Source organism: Salvelinus fontinalis, chromosome 9, assembly GCF_029448725.1.
Source record: "Salvelinus fontinalis isolate EN_2023a chromosome 9, ASM2944872v1, whole genome shotgun sequence".
Lineage (NCBI taxonomy): Eukaryota > Metazoa > Chordata > Actinopteri > Salmoniformes > Salmonidae > Salvelinus > Salvelinus fontinalis.
The window spans coordinates 27,135,698-27,154,052 of NC_074673.1; the positions used below are offsets into that span (position 1 = coordinate 27,135,698).

General features: G+C 43.6%; 1 protein-coding gene across 5 annotated transcripts in view; it reads left to right on the plus strand.

Moving 5' to 3' along the window:
• LOC129862363 (SLIT-ROBO Rho GTPase-activating protein 1-like) overlaps positions 1-14,732 on the plus strand; it is a 178,781-nt gene extending 164,049 nt beyond the window's left edge. For 2 of the 5 annotated variants that reach the window (XM_055933912.1, XM_055933914.1), the window contains exons 20-22: positions 884-1,021; positions 9,066-9,450; positions 10,402-14,732. In XM_055933912.1, the coding sequence (XP_055789887.1) occupies positions 884-1,021; positions 9,066-9,450; positions 10,402-10,803 (925 nt within the window). In that variant the 3' untranslated portion in view covers positions 10,804-14,732. Of the gene's footprint in view, positions 1-883; positions 1,022-9,065; positions 9,528-10,401 lie in introns of all 5 variants that reach the window. The other 3 variants (XM_055933913.1, XM_055933915.1, XM_055933916.1) reach the window with 2 other exon arrangements.
• Positions 14,733-18,355: the final 3,623 nt, after the last annotated feature.

An 18,355-nucleotide genomic window follows, 5' to 3' on the forward strand; every position in this document is an offset into this window, starting at 1 on the left:
TACTAATGGAAGGATAATAGATCCAGGCCTATAAGTCAACATGAGCCTGGAGGAGAGGCTAGTCAGGAATGCTTGACTGAACTCAATGCACTGAACTATTCACTGTGGTATCAGATGACTTCATCTTCTAAACTATTCACTGTGGTATCAGATGACTTTATCTTCTAAACTATTCACTGTGGTATCAGATGACTTCATCTTCTAAACTATTCACTGTGGTGTCAAATGACTTTATCTTCTAAACTATTCACTGTGGTATCAGATGCCTTCATCTTCTAAACTATTCACTGTGGTATCAGATGCCTTCATCTTCTAAACTATTCACTGTGGTATCAGATGCCTTCATCTTCTAAACTATTCACTGTGGTATCAGATGCCTTCATCTTCTAAACTATTCACTGTGGTATCAGATGCCTTCATCTTCTAAACTATTCACTGTGGTATCAGATGCCTTCATCTTCTAAACTATTCACTGTGGTATCAGATGACTTCATCTTCTAAACTATTCACTGTGGTATCAGATGACTTCATCTTCTAAACTATTCACTGTGGTATCAGATGCCTTCATCTTCTAAACTATTCACTGTGGTATCAGATGCCTTCATCTTCTAAACTATTCACTGTGGTATCAGATGCCTTCATCTTCTAAACTATTCACTGTGGTATCAGATGACTTCATCTTCTAAACTATTCACTGTGGTATCAGATGCCTTCATCTTCTAAACTATTCACTGTGGTATCAGATGACTTCATCTTCTAAACTATTCACTGTGGTATCAGATGACTTCTTCTAAATTATTGTTGCATAAAAACATTGCTTGGACTTTTGCCGGATTGTCTTTTTGTCTTCTTTTGCGTGCGTGTGTGTGTGTGCATGTCACAGGGATGATAATTTCTCAGACACACTTAGTCAGAAGGCTGACAGTGAGGCCAGCAGCGGCCATGGAGCTGAGGACAAGTGTTCAGGAAAAGACATGAGCTCTCCTACTGACACCAGGATCACTGACGCCTACATTGGCAGGTGAGCTCAACCACATCTCACCTCTCTTTACCTTACATAGTGAGGCAGTATTTATTAAGCACCAAACAGAAGAATATGGACTGAAACATGGGGGGGACAACTTGGACTCCAACAAGAAACAAGCATTTCTGTTTTACATTGCATGACACACACCCCCTAGCCAACTGGAACAGCACACCTTGACGTCTCACTGTGGAATCTTCTCAGGCATCTCGCTAATGACACACAGCCAAACCAATAACTGCCTGATTTCTGTGTCTGGCTGCCAGGGGCTGGCTCTGGCTTGGACTACCACCGCCCACTCCACTGTGCTCTACAGTTTAAAAGGTCAAAAGGGCTACATGACATTAGGTAGATGCATGTTAAAAAATAATGAAATGTAGAAATATAAACATTCTGTGGAATGGAGATGAATCTAGAATGAGTTCCAATAGAGGAAAAACTGTTTTGCGTACCTGGCCTTACTTATGACTAAATCAAATCGAATGTATTTATATAGCCCTTCTTACATCAGCTGATATCTTAAAGTGCTGTACAGAAACCCAACCTAAAACCCCAAACAGGAAGCAATGCAGGTGTAGAAGCACGGTGGCTAGGAAAAACTCCCTAGAAAGGCCAAAACCTAGGAAGAAACCTAGAGAGGAACCAGGCTATGAGGGGTGGTCAGTCCTCTTCTGGCTGTGCCGGGTGGAGATTATAACAGAACATGGCCAAGATGTTCAAATGTTCATAAATGACCAGCATGGTCAAATAATAATAATCACAGTAGTTGTCGAGGGTGCAGCACCTCAGGAGTAAATGTCAGTTGGCTTTTCATAGCCGATCATTAAGAGTATCTCTACCGCTCCTGCTGTCTCTAGAGAGTTGAAAACAGCAGGTCTTGGACAGGTAGCACGTCTGGTGAACAGGTCAGGGTTCCATAGCCGCAGGCAGAGCAGTTGAAACTGGAGCAGCAGCACGGCCAGGTGGACTGGGGACAGCAAGGAGTCATCATGCCAGGTAGTCCTGAGGCATGGTCCTAGGGCTCAGGTCCTCCGAGAGAGAGAAAGAGAGAATTAGAGAGAGCATACTTAAATTCACACAGGACACCGGATAAGACAGGAGAAGTACTCCAGATATAACAAACTGACCCTAGCCCCCCGACACAAACTACTGCAGCATAAATACTGGAAGCTGAGACAGGAGGGGTCAGGAGACACTGTGGCCCCATCCGATGATACCCCCGGACAGGGCCAAACAGGAAGGATATAACCCCACCCACTTTGCCAAAGCACAGCCCCCACTCCACTAGAGGGATATCTTCAACCACCAACTTACCATCCTGAGACAAGGCCGAGTATAGCCCACAAAGATCTCCGCCACGGCACAACCCAAGGGGGGGCGCCAACCCAGACAGGAAGATCACATCAGTGACTCAACCCACTCAAGTGACGCACCCCTCCTAGGGACGGCATGAAAGAGCACCAGTAAGCTAGTGACTCAGCCACTGTAATAGGGTTAGAGGCAGAGAATCCCAGTGGAGAGAGGGGAACCGGCCAGGCAGAGACAGCAAGGGCGGTTCGTTGCTCCAGAGCCTTTCCGTTCACCTTCATACTCCTGGGCCAGACTACACTCAATCATATGACCTACTGAAGAGATGAGTCTTCAATAAAGACTTAAAGGTTGAGACCGAGTCTGCGTCTCTCACATGGGTAGGCAGACCATTCCATAAAAATGGAGCTCTATAGGAGAAAGCCCTGCCTCCAGCTTTTTGCTTAGAAATTCTAGGGACAATTAGGAGGCCTGCGTCTTGTGACCGTAGCGTACGTGTAGGTATGTACGGCAGGACCAAATCGGAAAGATAGGTAGGAGCAAGCCCATGTAATGCTTTGTAGATTAGCAGTAAAACCTTGAAATCAGCCCTTGCCTTAACAGGAAGCCAGTGTAGGGAGGCTAGCACTGGAGTAATATGATACATTTTTTGGGTTCTAGTCAGGATTCTAGCAGCCGTATTTAGCACAAACTGAAGTTTATTTAGTGCTTTATCCGGGTAGCCGGAAAGTAGAGCATCGCAGTAGTCTGACCTAGAAATAACAAAAGCATGGATTAATTTTTCTGCATAATTTTTGGACAGAAAGTTTCTGATTTTTGCAATGTTACGTAGATGGAAAAAAGCTGTCCTTGAAACAGTCTTGATATGTTCGTCAAAAGAGAGATCAGGGTCAAGAGTAACGCCGAGGTCCTTCACAGTTTTATTTGAGACGACTTTACAACCATCAAGATTAATTGTCAGATTCAACAGAAGATCTTTGTTTCTTGGGACCTAGAACAACCATCTCTGTTTTGTCCGAGTTTAAAAGTAGAACGTTTGCAGCCATCCACTTCCTTATGTCTGAAACACAGGCTTCTAGCGAGGGCAATTTTGGGGCTTCACCATGTTTCATTGAAATGTACAGCTGTGTGTCATCCGCATAGCAGTGAAAGTTAACATTATGTTTTCGAATGACATCCCCAAGAGGAAAAATATATAGTGAAAACAATAGTGGTCCTAAACGGAACCTTGAGGAACACCGAAATGTACAGTTGATTTGTCAGAGGACAAACCATTCACAGAGACAAACTGATATCTTTCCGACAGATAAGATCTAAACCAGGCCAGAACTTGTCCGTGTAGACCAATTTGGGTTTCCAATCTCTCCAAAATAATGTGGAGATCGATGGTATCAAAGGCAGCACTAAGGTCGAGGAGCACGAGGACAGATGCAGAGCCTCAGTCTGACACCATTAAAAGGTAATTTACCACCTTCACAAGTGCAGTCTCAGTGCTATGATGGGGTCTAAAACCAGACTGAAGCAATTCGTATACATTGTTTGTCTTCAGAAAGGCAGTGAGTTGCTGCGCAACAGCTTTTTCTAAAATTTTTGAGAGGAATGGAAGATTCGATATAGGCCAATAGTTTTTTATATTTTCTGGGTCAAGGTTTGGCTTTTTCAAGAGAGGCTTTATTACTGCCACTTTTAGTGAGTTTGGTACACATCCGGTGAATAGAGAGCCGTTTATTATGTTCAACATAGGAGGGCCAAGCACAGGAAGCAGCTCTTTCACTGACTAACACTGAGGGACAGTACTGGAGTTAGTCAGTGAGTCTACATGAGTCGGACCAGATGTCATCTTACATGCAGGGTCATCCACACTGTTAGCTAAACCTGTCAGCTAAGCTGAGACCTGATTCTAGGTCAGCGCTCCTACTCTCAGCCTAATGACCAATAGAATCATCGTTGATGATGAGTTGTCCCAGTCAGTGGGTAATCTAAGTCAATTTTCAGATGGTTTGCTTCAGTCAACATCAGGGTGTAAATACATTGGAGGGGTTATTTCATAGTTGTCATTCTCAGAGCAATCTAGGGCAGACTCATACACACACACACACACTCCTGGCGTATATTTTTGGCAGCGACTATAAAGGCTTCTGGGAGAGCGACAGTATTTTCTCACTCGTTCTTCTGTTCATTGCTGCATTCTAATTTGTGTGACGTAGTAGGCAACCTTGAGAAATCTGCTACTGGCATCATCCCTATAAGTATAGATAGTGTTTTATTGAAAGGCTTGCTCACTTCACCTCTCTCTGCTGGAGAAATGTTAATGAATCATACTTTTGACTAGCTATGTGTTCCATTCCTTGTTATCCCCTCCCCCTCTACCCCTTGACCCAGGACTACTTTCTCTACCCCCTGCTCCCTCCCTCTCTACCCCCCCTCCCTCCCTGCCTCCCCACTTCCTCCTTCTCTACCCCCCCTCCCTCCCTACCCCCTCTCTACTCCCTCTCTACCCCTTCCCTCACTGCCCCCTCTCCCCCCCCTCCTTCTCTCCCTCTCTCCCCCTGCCTCCCGCTCTCCCCCTCTACCCCCTCCCTCCCTCTACCCCCTCCCTCCCTCTCTACCACCCCTCCATCCCTCCCTCTATCACCCCTACCTCCCTCTCTCACCCCTCCCTCCCTCTCTACCCCCCCCCCCTCCCTCCCTGCCTCCCCCTTCCTCCTTCTCTACCCTCCCCTTCCTCCTTCTCTACCCCCCCTCCCTCCCTACCCCCTCTCTACCCCCTATCTACCCCTTCCCTGTCTCTCCCCTCCCTCCTTCTCTCCCTCTCTCCCCCTGCCTCCCGCTCTCCCCCTCTACCCCCTCCCTCCCTCTATCACCCCTACCTCCCTCTCTTCCCACCCTCCCTCCCTCCATCCCTCCCTCTCTTCCCACCCTCCATCCCTCCCTCTCTACCCCCCCTCCCTCCATCTCTCTTTCTCTCTTTCCCTCTCTACTGTTCTATGGCTCAGCACTGTTGAATCATTCATATCTTTGGCTTTATTTAGATCTCACCTTCTACTCCCATTTACAGCATTTCTATTATACAACAGCAGTAATTACAGCCTAGAATTGTAGTCAACCAGAGAACATTATTGTATTATCTGGTTTGCTTTTGTATGACATTATAAATAGTATGGAAAACATGGCAGTCATGATTCATATTATAATATGGTTTATAAGTACCCAATGACTGTCTGTGGATTGTACTGTAGCAGTTGTTTTCCTTTCTATAAGCTTGTCCATAGATTGAGTTGTGATCTTACTCCCCCTACTGGTCATGAAGAGTCCATGCACGTGTTTACTCCACAAATCCCCTGTCAGTCCTCCATCTGTATCAGAACACATCATGTCCCATATTTAGCTCCATAATGAATCTCCACTCTTATTGACGGTGGTTGAGACAGACCGTGGTAATTAGGCAGGAATTAGACTGAGACTTGAAACACGCCTAGGAAGGATGATTAAGGGATGAAAAGCTGCTAGACTCATTTTTATTGTTTATTTAACCTTTATTTAACTAGGCAAGTCAGTTAAGAACCAATTCTTATTTATAATGACGGCCTACCCCGTTCGTCAAACCCGGACGACGCTGGCCCAATTGTGCTCCACCCTATGGAACTCCCAATCACGGCCGGTTGTGATTCAACCTGGAATCAAACCAGGGTTTGTAGTGACGCCTCTAGCACTGAGATGCAGTGCCTTAGACCGCTGCGCCACTCGGGAGCCCAGAATGACTCATGAATGACACTTGATGGAGATAAAGGTTTTGAGATATGAGACAGGAAGTACTGTGCAGCTAGCCTGGTCCCAGATCGGTTTGTGCTGTCTTGCCGACTACTATGGTCTTGTGGCATGTTAATGACTGAAGGAGTTGGCTATACAGCACAAACAGATCTGGGACCATGCTACAGCGTAACAATACCCATTTGGACAAATGTTAAACCCCTTTAGTAGATGTTATTTGTCAGTTTCTGTGTCGTTGCATAACAAGTAATTGATTTAGGTTTTCTGCCTGGTGTTGTGCAGGGAATATTAGTTTGATATTATGTTAGTGGTGAGGCAAAAATTGTCATCTCTCAATGGTTTATTGAAGAATTAAAAAGGACCGAACAAAAACAGTTAGTGAATGAAAAAGTCCCCTATCACCCCTTATCAAATTCTCAAACTACTTTTATCCCCACACAATCTCCTCTCATAACCATCTTTCAATTAACTTTTTTCTCAGAGTATATCCACTGGAACAATCGTAAATTGTTATCTCTCTATGGTTAAATATCTTTATATATTTCTGTTATCATATCATCCCCCGACACTGCTGCCAGACTGGCAGCCTACCACATTTGGTGCTGATTAGGTAGGGGGATAAAACATTATGGCTGTCTCCCAAATGCCCCCCTATTCTCTCTACAGTGAACTACTTTTGAACAGAGCCTAATGGGCCCTGGTCAGAAAAAGTGGACTTTATAGGACGGCCCCCTGCTAGGCTGGGTTTCATAAATATGCAGAGCAGAGCAGGGTCTTATCAGAGCCCCAGTAGAGATGATGGGCTACTCCACTCTGCCGGCCCATTACAGAGGAATGAGATGGCTTCAGGGGACCATTAGTTACTGTGAAGAGGCAGGACCCAGACGCGTACTGTACGTGTCTGTGTGCCTGTGTGCGTGAGTGTGCCTGTGTGCTACTAGGTCTCTGTGTGCGTGCCATGCGTAAGGGATGCACACCTGTGTGTGGCAGGTCAGGTGTATATCTATGTTCAGTCAGGAGGGTGTGTTGAGACAGCAGGTGTAACGGATGTGAAATGGCTAGCTAGTTAGCGGGTACGCGCTAGTAGCATTTCAATCAGTTACGTCACTTGCTGTTGATGTGTGCAGAGGGTCCCAGGTTCGCGCCCGTGTCGGGGCGAGGGGATGCCGTAAAGTTATACTGTTACATTGATGCGGTTGACCCGGATCACTGGTTGCTGCAGAAAAGGAGGAGGTTGAAAGGGGGGTGAGTGTAACGGATGTGAAATGGCTAGCTAGTTAGCGGGTACGCGCTAGTAGCATTTCAATCAGTTACGTCACTTGCCCTGAGACTTTAAGTAGGGTTTCCCCTTGCTCTGCAAGCGATGGGTAACGACCATGCTTCGTGGGCAACCGTTGTTGATGTGTGCAGAGGGTCCCTGGTTCGCGCCCGTGTCGGGGCGAGGGGACGGTTTAAAGTTATACTGTTACATTGATGCTGTTGACCCGGATCACTGGTTGCTGCGGAAAAGGAGGAGGTTGAAAGGGGGGTGAGTGTAACGGATGTGAAATGGCTAGCTAGTTAGCGGGTACGCGCTAGTAGCATTTCAATCAGTTACGTCACTTGCTCTGAGACTTAAGTAGGGTTTCCCCTTGCTCTGCAAGGGCCGTGGCTTTTGTGGAGCGATGGGTAACGACGCTTCGTGGTCAACCGTTGTTGATGTGTGCAGAGGGTCCCTGGTTCGCGCCCGTGTCGGGGCGAGGGGACGACGTAAAGTTACTACTGTTACACAGGTTCAGATGGAGGACAGCTTTAATGCTGAGCCAGCTGAACCTTCTCCCAGGCAGGCAGGGGGGCAGGCAAGGGGGCACTGTGTGGCTAAAGGTTCAGATAAAGACCCAGCCTGCAGGCCTCTCAGTGCTGCAGCTGGAGCCCTGCCTCAGAACAAGCTACTAGGAGCACTTTGGGACTGACATATAGGTTTACGTCTGAACACTACATTGACAGAAGGCTTCAACAACTCTGTCTAGAGTCTATATCCCCATACTGACTAGGAATCTTGTGTGACTACATTACCCCATACTGACTAGGAATCTGTGTGACTGTACATTACCCCATACTGACTAAGAATCTGTGTGACTGTACATTACCCCATACTGACTAAGAATCTGTGTGACTACATTACCCCATACTGACTAAGAATCTGTGTGACTACATTACCCCATACTGACTAAGAATCTGTGTGACTACATTACCCCATACTGACTAAGAATCTGTGTGACTATACATTACCCCATACTGACTAAGCATCTGTGTGACTGTACATTACCCCATACTGACTAAGCATCTGTGTGACTGTACATTACCCCATACTGACTAAGAATCTGTGTGACTGTACATTACCCTATACTGACTAAGCATCTGTGTGACTGTACATTACCCCATACTGACTAAGCATCTGTGTGACTGTACATTACCCCATACTGACTAAGCATCTGTGTGACTGTACATTACCCCATACTGACTAAGCATCTGTGTGACTGTACATTACCCCATACTGACTAAGCATCTGTGTGACTGTACATTACCCCATACTGACTAAGCATCTGTGTGACTGTACATTACCCCATACTGACTAAGAATCTGTGTGACTGTACATTACCCCATACTGACTAAGCATCTGTGTGACTGTACATTACCCCATACTGACTAAGCATCTGTGTGACTGTACATTACCCCATACTGACTAAGAATCTGTGTGACTGTACATTACCCCATACTGACTAAGAATCTGTGTGACTGTACATTACCCCATACTGACTAAGAATCTGTGTGACTACATTACCCCATACTGACTAAGAATCTGTGTGACTACATTACCACGGCTGTTTACAGACACTGCAACATTTCTAAGGTTTAGCTAAAACCCATAGACTTGACCTCAGTGTCCGTCTGTCTCTTCCTGCCCTCTCCCATATCCCAGCAGGCATAAGAAGAGGACGGAGCCCCCCTCCCGCCGCCCCCCGGCGCGCCCCAATGATGTCAACTGTATGGTGCACCCCTCCCAGCAGACCCAAGGGGGCCAGGCTCACACGCCTGAGATGGGCTCCCCGGTTCTGGGTCACTCCTTCAGCCCCCGGGACCTGCTGCGGAGCCGCAACCACGGACAGCTTCCCATGGACAGCCCCGAGCACCGGCGCCGAACAGGCCACGGCAGCCTGACCAACATCAGCCGCCACGAGTCACTGAAAAAGATGGAGAGCCCGCCCATTCGACGCTCCACAAGCTCGGGCCAGTACACGGCCGTGTTCCAGGACCCCCACCCGCGTGGTGGTGGCAAGCCCCTGGATGCGGAGACCATTGCACAGGTCAGCGCCAGCACCGCGGGACGAGCGCACCTCCCTCCACCAGCAGCAGCACAGCCCTGCCCCGCCCTGTCAACCTAGTTAGTCTGCTTACTCTGAGTTCTGCTACTACTGAACACCTCTGTCACAACACTCCCAAACACATTAACAATCTAGTTTTTCTTTATACTTATCAAGACACTCTTATTCAGAGTGACTTACAATAAATTCAGTCAGCTAAAGTAGGGGAGACAAGACGACCACATATCACAATCATTGCAACAAAACTTTCTTTAAAAAAACTACTATCAGCAACTTCAGTACTAGTAAGAATATCAAAAATACTATGTTCGTGTCTGTTACAGCATCAAATAGCTTCAGAGGCAGATTCTGGGACATTGATGTTGAGTAAAATAGCTTTTGAGACTAACTATTTTTATAATGTTCCGCACAGTCACGTACAGTTACAAAAGCTGTTGATTTGGTCCGAGTGCTACGTGTCAGAACAGAAAATAGAAAGTCATTATTACAAAGCAGCGTCAGTGTCTGCATGGTAATACTTTGTCGGCACAGGCCCCAATTACCTTATCAGAGCTCTGATAACAATGTAGCACATCTTGGCTGTAGCAGTGTGCATTGTGCGAAAGCATGAGAAGCCATCAGCAGCGTGGAGAGACTTCTAATTAGGAAGCTGAGGATCAGAGAGAGGACGATGTCTCTCTCCGTTGGGTTGTCGGTCTCTGGGAGATGCTCGGATGAATGTTCTGTCATCGCTGCATCCTGTCTTATTTTAAGTCAGGAACATACCCAGGGATTTCAGTCTTAAGCAACACTCTTATCCTGACGGTGCTCACATACATGTACTGTATGTATGATGCATGCTGGTGGTGTGATGTCACTGTATTCCCTTAACTTGTCTATCGTTCTTTTCTCTTTCTCTCCTCCCTTGATTTGCCTCTCTCTCCCTCCCTGCAGGACATAGAGGAGACGATGAACACGGCGCTGAACGAGCTGCGTGAGCTGGAGAGGCAGAGTTCGGCCAAGCACGCTCCCGATGTTGTGTTGGACACACTGGAGCAGAGGCAGTCGACCGGTGGTCCCACCCCAGCCAGCTCCAGCGAGTCCCTCAGCCCCCTCCACAACATCCTTCTGAGGGCTCAGACCGGCGAGGCCAGGGGGCCCCCGATGTGCCGCAGCACCAGCTCTTCCAGCGACACCATGAGCACCTTCAAGCCGGTAGTGGTACCCCGTATGGGGGTGCAGCTTAAGCCGCCTGCCCTGAGGCCCAAGCCCCTGGTGCTGCCCAAGACGGGCCCGGCTCACCCTCCCCCTGTACACCCTCCCCAAGACCCCCTAGACAAGTCGTTCACCATGTGAACTTTGAACTCTGGGATGGGAACATGGACCAACAGGAAACTGGGAGAGTGTCTCTGACTACATATAGTAGCAACATGTTATCATTGTCTATAGATAATAATAATAGTAACAATATTGTGTAAGACAGTATAAGAACAGTCCATTGCCTGGACATTGTCTATAGATAATAATAATAGTAACAATATTGTGTAAGACAGTATAAGAACAGTCCATTGCCTGGACATTGAGGATGCTGTAGTTATTTGCTTTGTGAGAAAGATGTGTTTTCTTGTGTCGAGAAGTTAACCAGTGTCCAGTAAGTTAACCACATTTATTAACAATGAAAACAGGAACATTCTCAGGTCTGCTAGACAGACTGAACTACCACAAAGAAAGGGGCATGTTTCAGTGTGACTAACTATTTAACAGACAAAAAATTGTCAAGATCCATATGGAAAATACTGTAGAATCTGCTGAAATGCCTAGCATCGCTAGATAAGTCAACTTTTTCTCCTTGATCATTACTGTATACAGAACAACAAATCACAAGGCCTCCTTTGAGTTTAGAGAAACGACTCTGGTAGTTTACAAAAACTAGAGAACTACAAAAGAATGAACGCTAAAGAAACAAAGTAGTGCACGTTGCAATTCTGTTTTGCTTACTACTCAGCCAGGGGAACTATGGGAAATGTAGTCCGTGTCAGCTGAACCTGACTATGGTTTGCTTCTCACTTAGATGGACAACGCTTAGATTTAGAGTACTGATCGTAAGGCTTTACTGCCACTCAGAAATATAAGCTGTCAATTGTGAAAGTTCAAATCACCATTTGAAAGCTGTTGGAAGTTTGGATGTAGCTAATGTTTATAGCTGAGACTGAAGCAGGGAGGGCAAGAGTTCAGATATGTGTGTGATCATAAGGATGCACTCTCACATAACGTTTTGGCCAAATATATTAGCACCCTTGCACTTTTCTTAAATAATTCCCAATTTCTTCTCAAATAAATTGCAATTGGAAAAAACCTTTGGTTTCCACATCTTGTTATTGAATTTTCAACATTGCAGAACTTATTTTATTTTTGTAAACTTTATTTAAATTAAATTTGTAAACTTAAGACAAATGGCCTGGGCAAAATTATTGCCACCCAGGAGCTAGTACTTGTGCTGTGGGGTTGCTTTGCTGCCTCTGGTACTGGGGCCTTGAACGTGTGCAAGACATCATGAAATCAGCAGATTATCAAGGTATTTTGGAGTTCAATGTTCAACCCAGTGTCCAAAAATGGTGTCTTTCTTTAAGGTTGTGGGTCTTCCAGCAGGACAACAATCCAAAACGCATGTCAAAAGCACCCCTGAAATGGTTCAAGAAGAAATGCTGAACTGTTCTGGAGTGGCCAGCGAGGAGTTCAGATCTGAATCACATCCATAACATATGGAGGAATCTGAAACAGCCGCTGGTGGAGGGCACCCTCAAACATTGAAGAATTAGAGCAGTTTGCTGCAGAAAAGTTGGCCAAATTGCCAGTTGAAAGGTACAGCAAGCTCACTGATGGCTCCAAGAAGCATTTATCTGAAGTTATCTTGGCCAAAGGCTGTGTAACCAAATTCAAGCTCTGGGGTGCTAATCATTTTGTCCATGCCATTTTTCTTTATTTTCTCAAATTGTAAACTTAAGTTCACAAATATAAAATTGGTTCTGCAATGTTGAAAATCCAATAAGGAGCGGAGACCAGTTTATTTATTTTTTAAGTGTCTACTTATTTGAGAAGAAATAGGGAATTATTTAAGAAAAGTGCAAAGGTGCCAATGTATTTTGCTGCAACTGTATATACTGTATATATAGTTGGACAGTAGATGATGAGATGTTTATTTTGTTTATTTTGGTGCACTTGGCAACAGAAGAGTACAAATGAACTGGATACACTTTTGTCAAGGACTAGGCCGCACCTCCCAAAAGTTCTGAGAATGATGTTACGAGATGTTACAAGATTGCCTACATGTTGATTTTATATCGCTATAATTTTATCGCAGCATCATAGTTCTAAACAAGGCCTGGAAGGAGACAAGAGGATACAACCACTGTGAAATATTACCCGTTATGGAAATCCTGTGAAAATGTTTCTATACTCTTGAAGACCTGTGTCGAACCTTCGTTGGCTTTTTGTCTTCAGATTCAAGGGGAGCGGTTGAGAATGGTTTGCATATAGAACAGAGTATAGAAAGCACACCAGAGCTTGGTTTACAACAACACACAATGCCTGGCTTTCTCTGTCCAAAGACGACATATACTTTTACAGCATGGATGTTTGTTTCTCTCTCTCCCTCCTTCTGCAATGTAAGCATTCTTTTAGACTCCCTAAACTCATGGCAGTAAACTCCCAAAGATGGAATGCTGGACTGACTGTTACTGTAAAAGACCCATTTTGTTCATACTGCTTCTTGTCAGTGTTTTAGGAGCTTTATATCCCATCCCCATAGCCCCTTCTGACCTGTAGGCTAATCCTTGTGTTGTGGATGGGGAGATGGGCCGGTCCATTATGCTGTGGGGGAGATGTGACTGATGCTTAGATTCTCCATCAGGACTTTGTTAGTACATTTAGGTTATAAACCCCCTTTTGAATGATTGATGTGTGCCAGATCCCAGCTGAATAGAGGAGCAGACGCAGCACATGTGGACGTGGGGAATGCATACTCACATGTTCACTGAAGACCATGTCACATGATGTGGGTGTCAGTGTGGAGGCTGCTGAGGGGACGACGGCTCATAATAATGTATGGAATGGAGTATAATCTAGAGAATGGAATGGTATCAAACACATGAAAACCATGTGTTTGATACCATTCCCTTCACTCCATTCCTGCCATTATTATGTGCCGTCCTCCCCTCAGCAGCCTCCACTGGTGGGTGCATGTGACAACTAACCATCACAAGGGAAATGACCTCCTCATACTGTAACTGTATGTTCCCCTGTGACAGTGCCCTCTACGGGTCTCTTTTAAAGGTGCTGTGTAGCTGAAGACAAGAGACTGATGGGTGCATGTGTTGGGAAGCTTGCATCTGGTTAAAGAACAAGGACTCCAAAAAGCATTGTCTCAAGTTTGCAATAAGCAATGTTTTCCTTGGCATACAAACTGCAACAGGTTTATTTTTGTCTGTTGCCAAAATGTCATGTATATTAAAAGTGAATATGATTTGAATTCTGGATTACTAACCCTTTCTGGATTTTGTAATCATTTTTGTTTAAGATTTTGTTTGTTAGAATTTAATGGGATTTTTAGAACAAAGGTTGTAGAAATTCAAAGGTCCAAAGAACAGAGCCACGGAATTTGCAGGTGTCCCACCCAAACTTTGGTCGTATTCATCAGACACCAAACGGAAGAAAACTAACAAACCCAATAAGAAACGCTCATTTTGTTTTCCGTTTTGCAACAGTGTCCTAATGAACATGAGCCTGTTGTAATCTGTGTTTCTATATGCCATTATATACAGTTAGCAGTGGAGTCCTGCCTGTTGACTGTTGCTTTGTGTCCATGTACATCTGTAGTATGTACACATGAAAGTGCCTTAGTTCATAGTTTCTCTAAAACATTTTCAATGTTCTGTACTGTTGCATTCTTATTTCAGACCCTGTGTTATGAGCAAGTGGAGTAGGAAGCGAGACAAATTAATTAATGAGCAAAGTCTTGCATCTCAATATCTGCGGTGCTGCTCGTGGCAATGTCATTTTGCGGAGTCTACCTTTAATAATAAAGATACTGCTTATCCATTGTGACATTGCACAGAACTGTATATTTGGCATGTAACTTCTTAACAACTTTTAGAGCTCTGAGGGCTGTTCCTCAAGGGTGTTTCTGTCTAATAAAGGAAATACACTGAACAACAATATAAACGCAACATGTAAAGTGTTGGTCCCATGTTTCATGAGCTGAAATAAAAGATCCCAAAAATTCACAATTTGCACAAAAAAACGTATTTCTCTGCGATAGGCCAGGCCCTGTTATGTCATATGTTAAAAGTGTAAAAATAAGCATTTGTTAGGTGTTAACACAAGCTTAAAATTACATGATTGTGTTGAATTATGTTTGGGAAATAAATATAGACATGGTTTTATAAAAAGGTAGCGGTAATATTTCATTTAATTTACCCAATACATGGGGTAAGTTGTGACAAGAGACCACTTTTTTTGGACACTATGTTTTAAAAACTGTAATGTTTACATGAATTCTGATTATTTTCAGGGATACACATCCTGAAATATATGTAGATATCTTTGTTAGAAAGAATACTATATTTCCCTTAACAGAGTGATGTTGAATGTAAAAAGTAGCTCAACTTAACCCACTCTCCCCTAAAGCAGGTGTCTCCTGCGAAGTTCTCCTGCCTGAAGGAGAAACTACAGATCTTGGTTTCTATAGGCCAACTATACAACATATCTTGTCAATTACAATTATAATGTTCATCATTACTGTAATACAAGTATGAGTGTGAATTTGCAATGCAGTAGGTTACAACAGGGAGGGTTTTCTGTATTTGTAACTTTAAAAGCTGACTCATACACAGCTCAGGTAACATCAACTTTACTTGCTCTCTCTTTATAGGCTACCTGTTAGGTCTACTGACTAACCAATCTCTTCCATAGTTGATGTATTTGAAATGATTTCTTGAATTACAAATCATAATTGAATGTAGGGAAGGGAACTCCAAATAAAACTCAATGTAGGCATGCAAAGTTCCCACAAAGTGTCCTGTGTTATAAGTTACACCAATATGATAGACAGTATATTGTAACAAAAGTTAATGTTCTTTGCAACACTGTAGTTCCATCATGTGACCATTAGTATTATTACATCGGTTTACTTAATGTTTTACATACAACACAGTTGGGGGAAAAAAGCAGAGGGGTCCATGTAAGGCAAAACCTTATGTTAATCATATCAACAGAAGAGAGGAGTGAATTTTCAATAAATGCCAGATTGTTCATGTCGAAAGCAGAGGTAATTTTAAGGTCAGCCACCTTAGATCCTTCCTTGGGACGTCCCTACCCAAAACTTTAACCTCCACCCTTACCCTAACCTTAACCATGACCTTTACCTAATCATAACCGTAACCATTTTTAAATGGGATAGGGATGTCCCAAGAATCCCAAATAGGGCATGAGCTTTGACTTTCAGTTTCATTTCACCAGAAGTGGGACAGACAACCGAAGAATTTAGGGTGAGATTATGAGCATTTATACAACGGGTGTGTCTAATCCTGAATGCTGATTGGTTAAAACCGCATTCCAGCCGGTGTCCATTCCACAAGTTGCCACTGACTAAATCTATGATGTCAAAATGCCCATTTACTTTGTTCCCTCTGACTGTGCAATCCACTGTCTCATTAGCCCAGCCAGGGAACTTATAAACTTGATCTCCACTATAAAAAGCATCTAGATATTATCTCACATTTCTTTTAGACTTACATTTCGTTTTCAATAGCGGAGATTTGTATAAACCTTGCTGTCTGTCTCTTTGACATTTGCAAAATTATTTCAATAATTCAAATTCGATTATGCTGTCCCAAAGTAATGAATGTGTCGGGAGTCAGGACGAGAAAGACAGGCAGGCAGCGTTTCTCAGCCAGTCAAAATCTTGAATCAGCTGGCTTGATTTTTACGGATATACACACACAAAAAAAAAAAAAGTACAACGAAATGCAGCTAGTTTGCAGTCTTTCCAGCTTCAGTTTGAAGTGATTGTGTTAGCTGTGTTATTGGCTAGCACCTCTGAACAATAGTGTCCTGATGAGTGAGCACATTTTCTATGCCAGGCAAAATTGCGCCTCATGAGCTCATTGTTATGGATGTATCCAAATAAATGTCACTAGAAAACAGTTAAAACAAAGGCAAATGCAGCTAGCTAGCAAGCAAGGGATAAGAACGTTGCCACCCAGTATGGCAATGGAACATTTAGAACAAAAAGACAATGACTGGGTCGCGTCAATAGATAAAGAACAAAAATACTGAATGACTGGGTCGGTCCATAGATACAGAACAAAAAGACTGAATGACGGGGTCGTGTCTCTAGTAACCCTAGATTCGAGTCGGGACTATATCTTGTGGAAGGATGAAATAGTATGAATAAATTCATCAAAATAAAGTTTTGAATGAAAATATGTTAATCATTATTTGAATATGTTGGTAACCTGTTGCATTAAAGTGATAATGCCCTCGAAGCTGGTGTTTGGAGGATATATTGACTTCGTCTCGGGCCTAACGTCACCCGAGCCAATATATCCTCCAAACACCAGCTTCGAGGGCATTATCACTTAAAAGATACCAGGTGCCTACAGTAACACGATGTCATCTGTAGTGTCTCAATGTTTAAAAAAATGATCTGTGGAAATCAAGGATGTTTGGACAAGCAGTTTGACCAGATCGTTGGTCAAAAGTTCACTGTTGCAGATGTGGTACTACTTGGAATACTTTGTGACAGTGGAAGATATGCCATCAGTGAAGGCAAAGAAAAGGCTTTGGGTCGTGTTATGAGCCAGGACAGTGTTTTTCTTGCTAATACTTCACCAAGAGTCTGTCAATCCTTTCCTAAAGAGTGTCTTCAGTGCGACAACTTACACCTGAGCAGATACTTTGTATGCGGAAGAGTGACGACCTGTCATTCAGGGCAGGTGAGGCTGAGCCGCACCTGTTTTTTAGTCTCACCTTTTTGTTGCCTGTTTTTTTCTTCTTTTTTTGTATTAATACGTGTCACATATCAGTTTGCAAACAATGTAAAACAATTATAATTGAGATAATAAAGCCGCATAGTTTCTTTTTTGCTTTCTTGAGTTAGGCAGCTCCAAAATTCCGGTGTTTCAGCCTAGCTCAGAGCTTTTTGTGGTGGTAGGGCAGCCAGTAGAAAATACAGAGCGTAGGGGTTGGTAATGTTCTCTAGTTGTGCCATGATTGTCTCAGTGTTCTGTCAGTCATGGACACTACGTCACCGCAAAACCTAAAGGGAGAGCTCGGGAATTTAAGCACCTTGGGTGCTGCCATAGATTTACATTAGAAGTGCCCATCCAAGAAGGCTCAAGGTCATTGACCACAGATAAAATGACGTCAAATCACATTATATCTACCATAGCTTTGATTGGACTGATCATGTCAACATCATACTCTCAACATTTTAGCTAGTTAGCTAGACAAGCAGAACTCAGCTTGGAAGGTGTGGGCTTACTTGAGAAATCTTGTAACAAATACAAATTTAACGGAACCAACTTATGCCAAGAGGAAATGTTTTTTGGAACATGCTTATTCCTGACATTGTCTGAAAAAAAGCTTGCTTGATGCCTTACAAATATGGAATACCAAACACATTTAAGGAAGTGCACTTGAATATTTTACAATATATATATATATATATATATATATATATATATATATATATATATATATATATATGTAAATCTATGTTGTCCACATTTGTTGATATTCATGATATCTGTGTTTTCTGCAAAAAAGGTGAAAAACTTACACACTTAATTTTTTTTTTTTTACATTTATTTCACCTTTATTCAACCAGGTAGGCTAGTTGATTTACAGC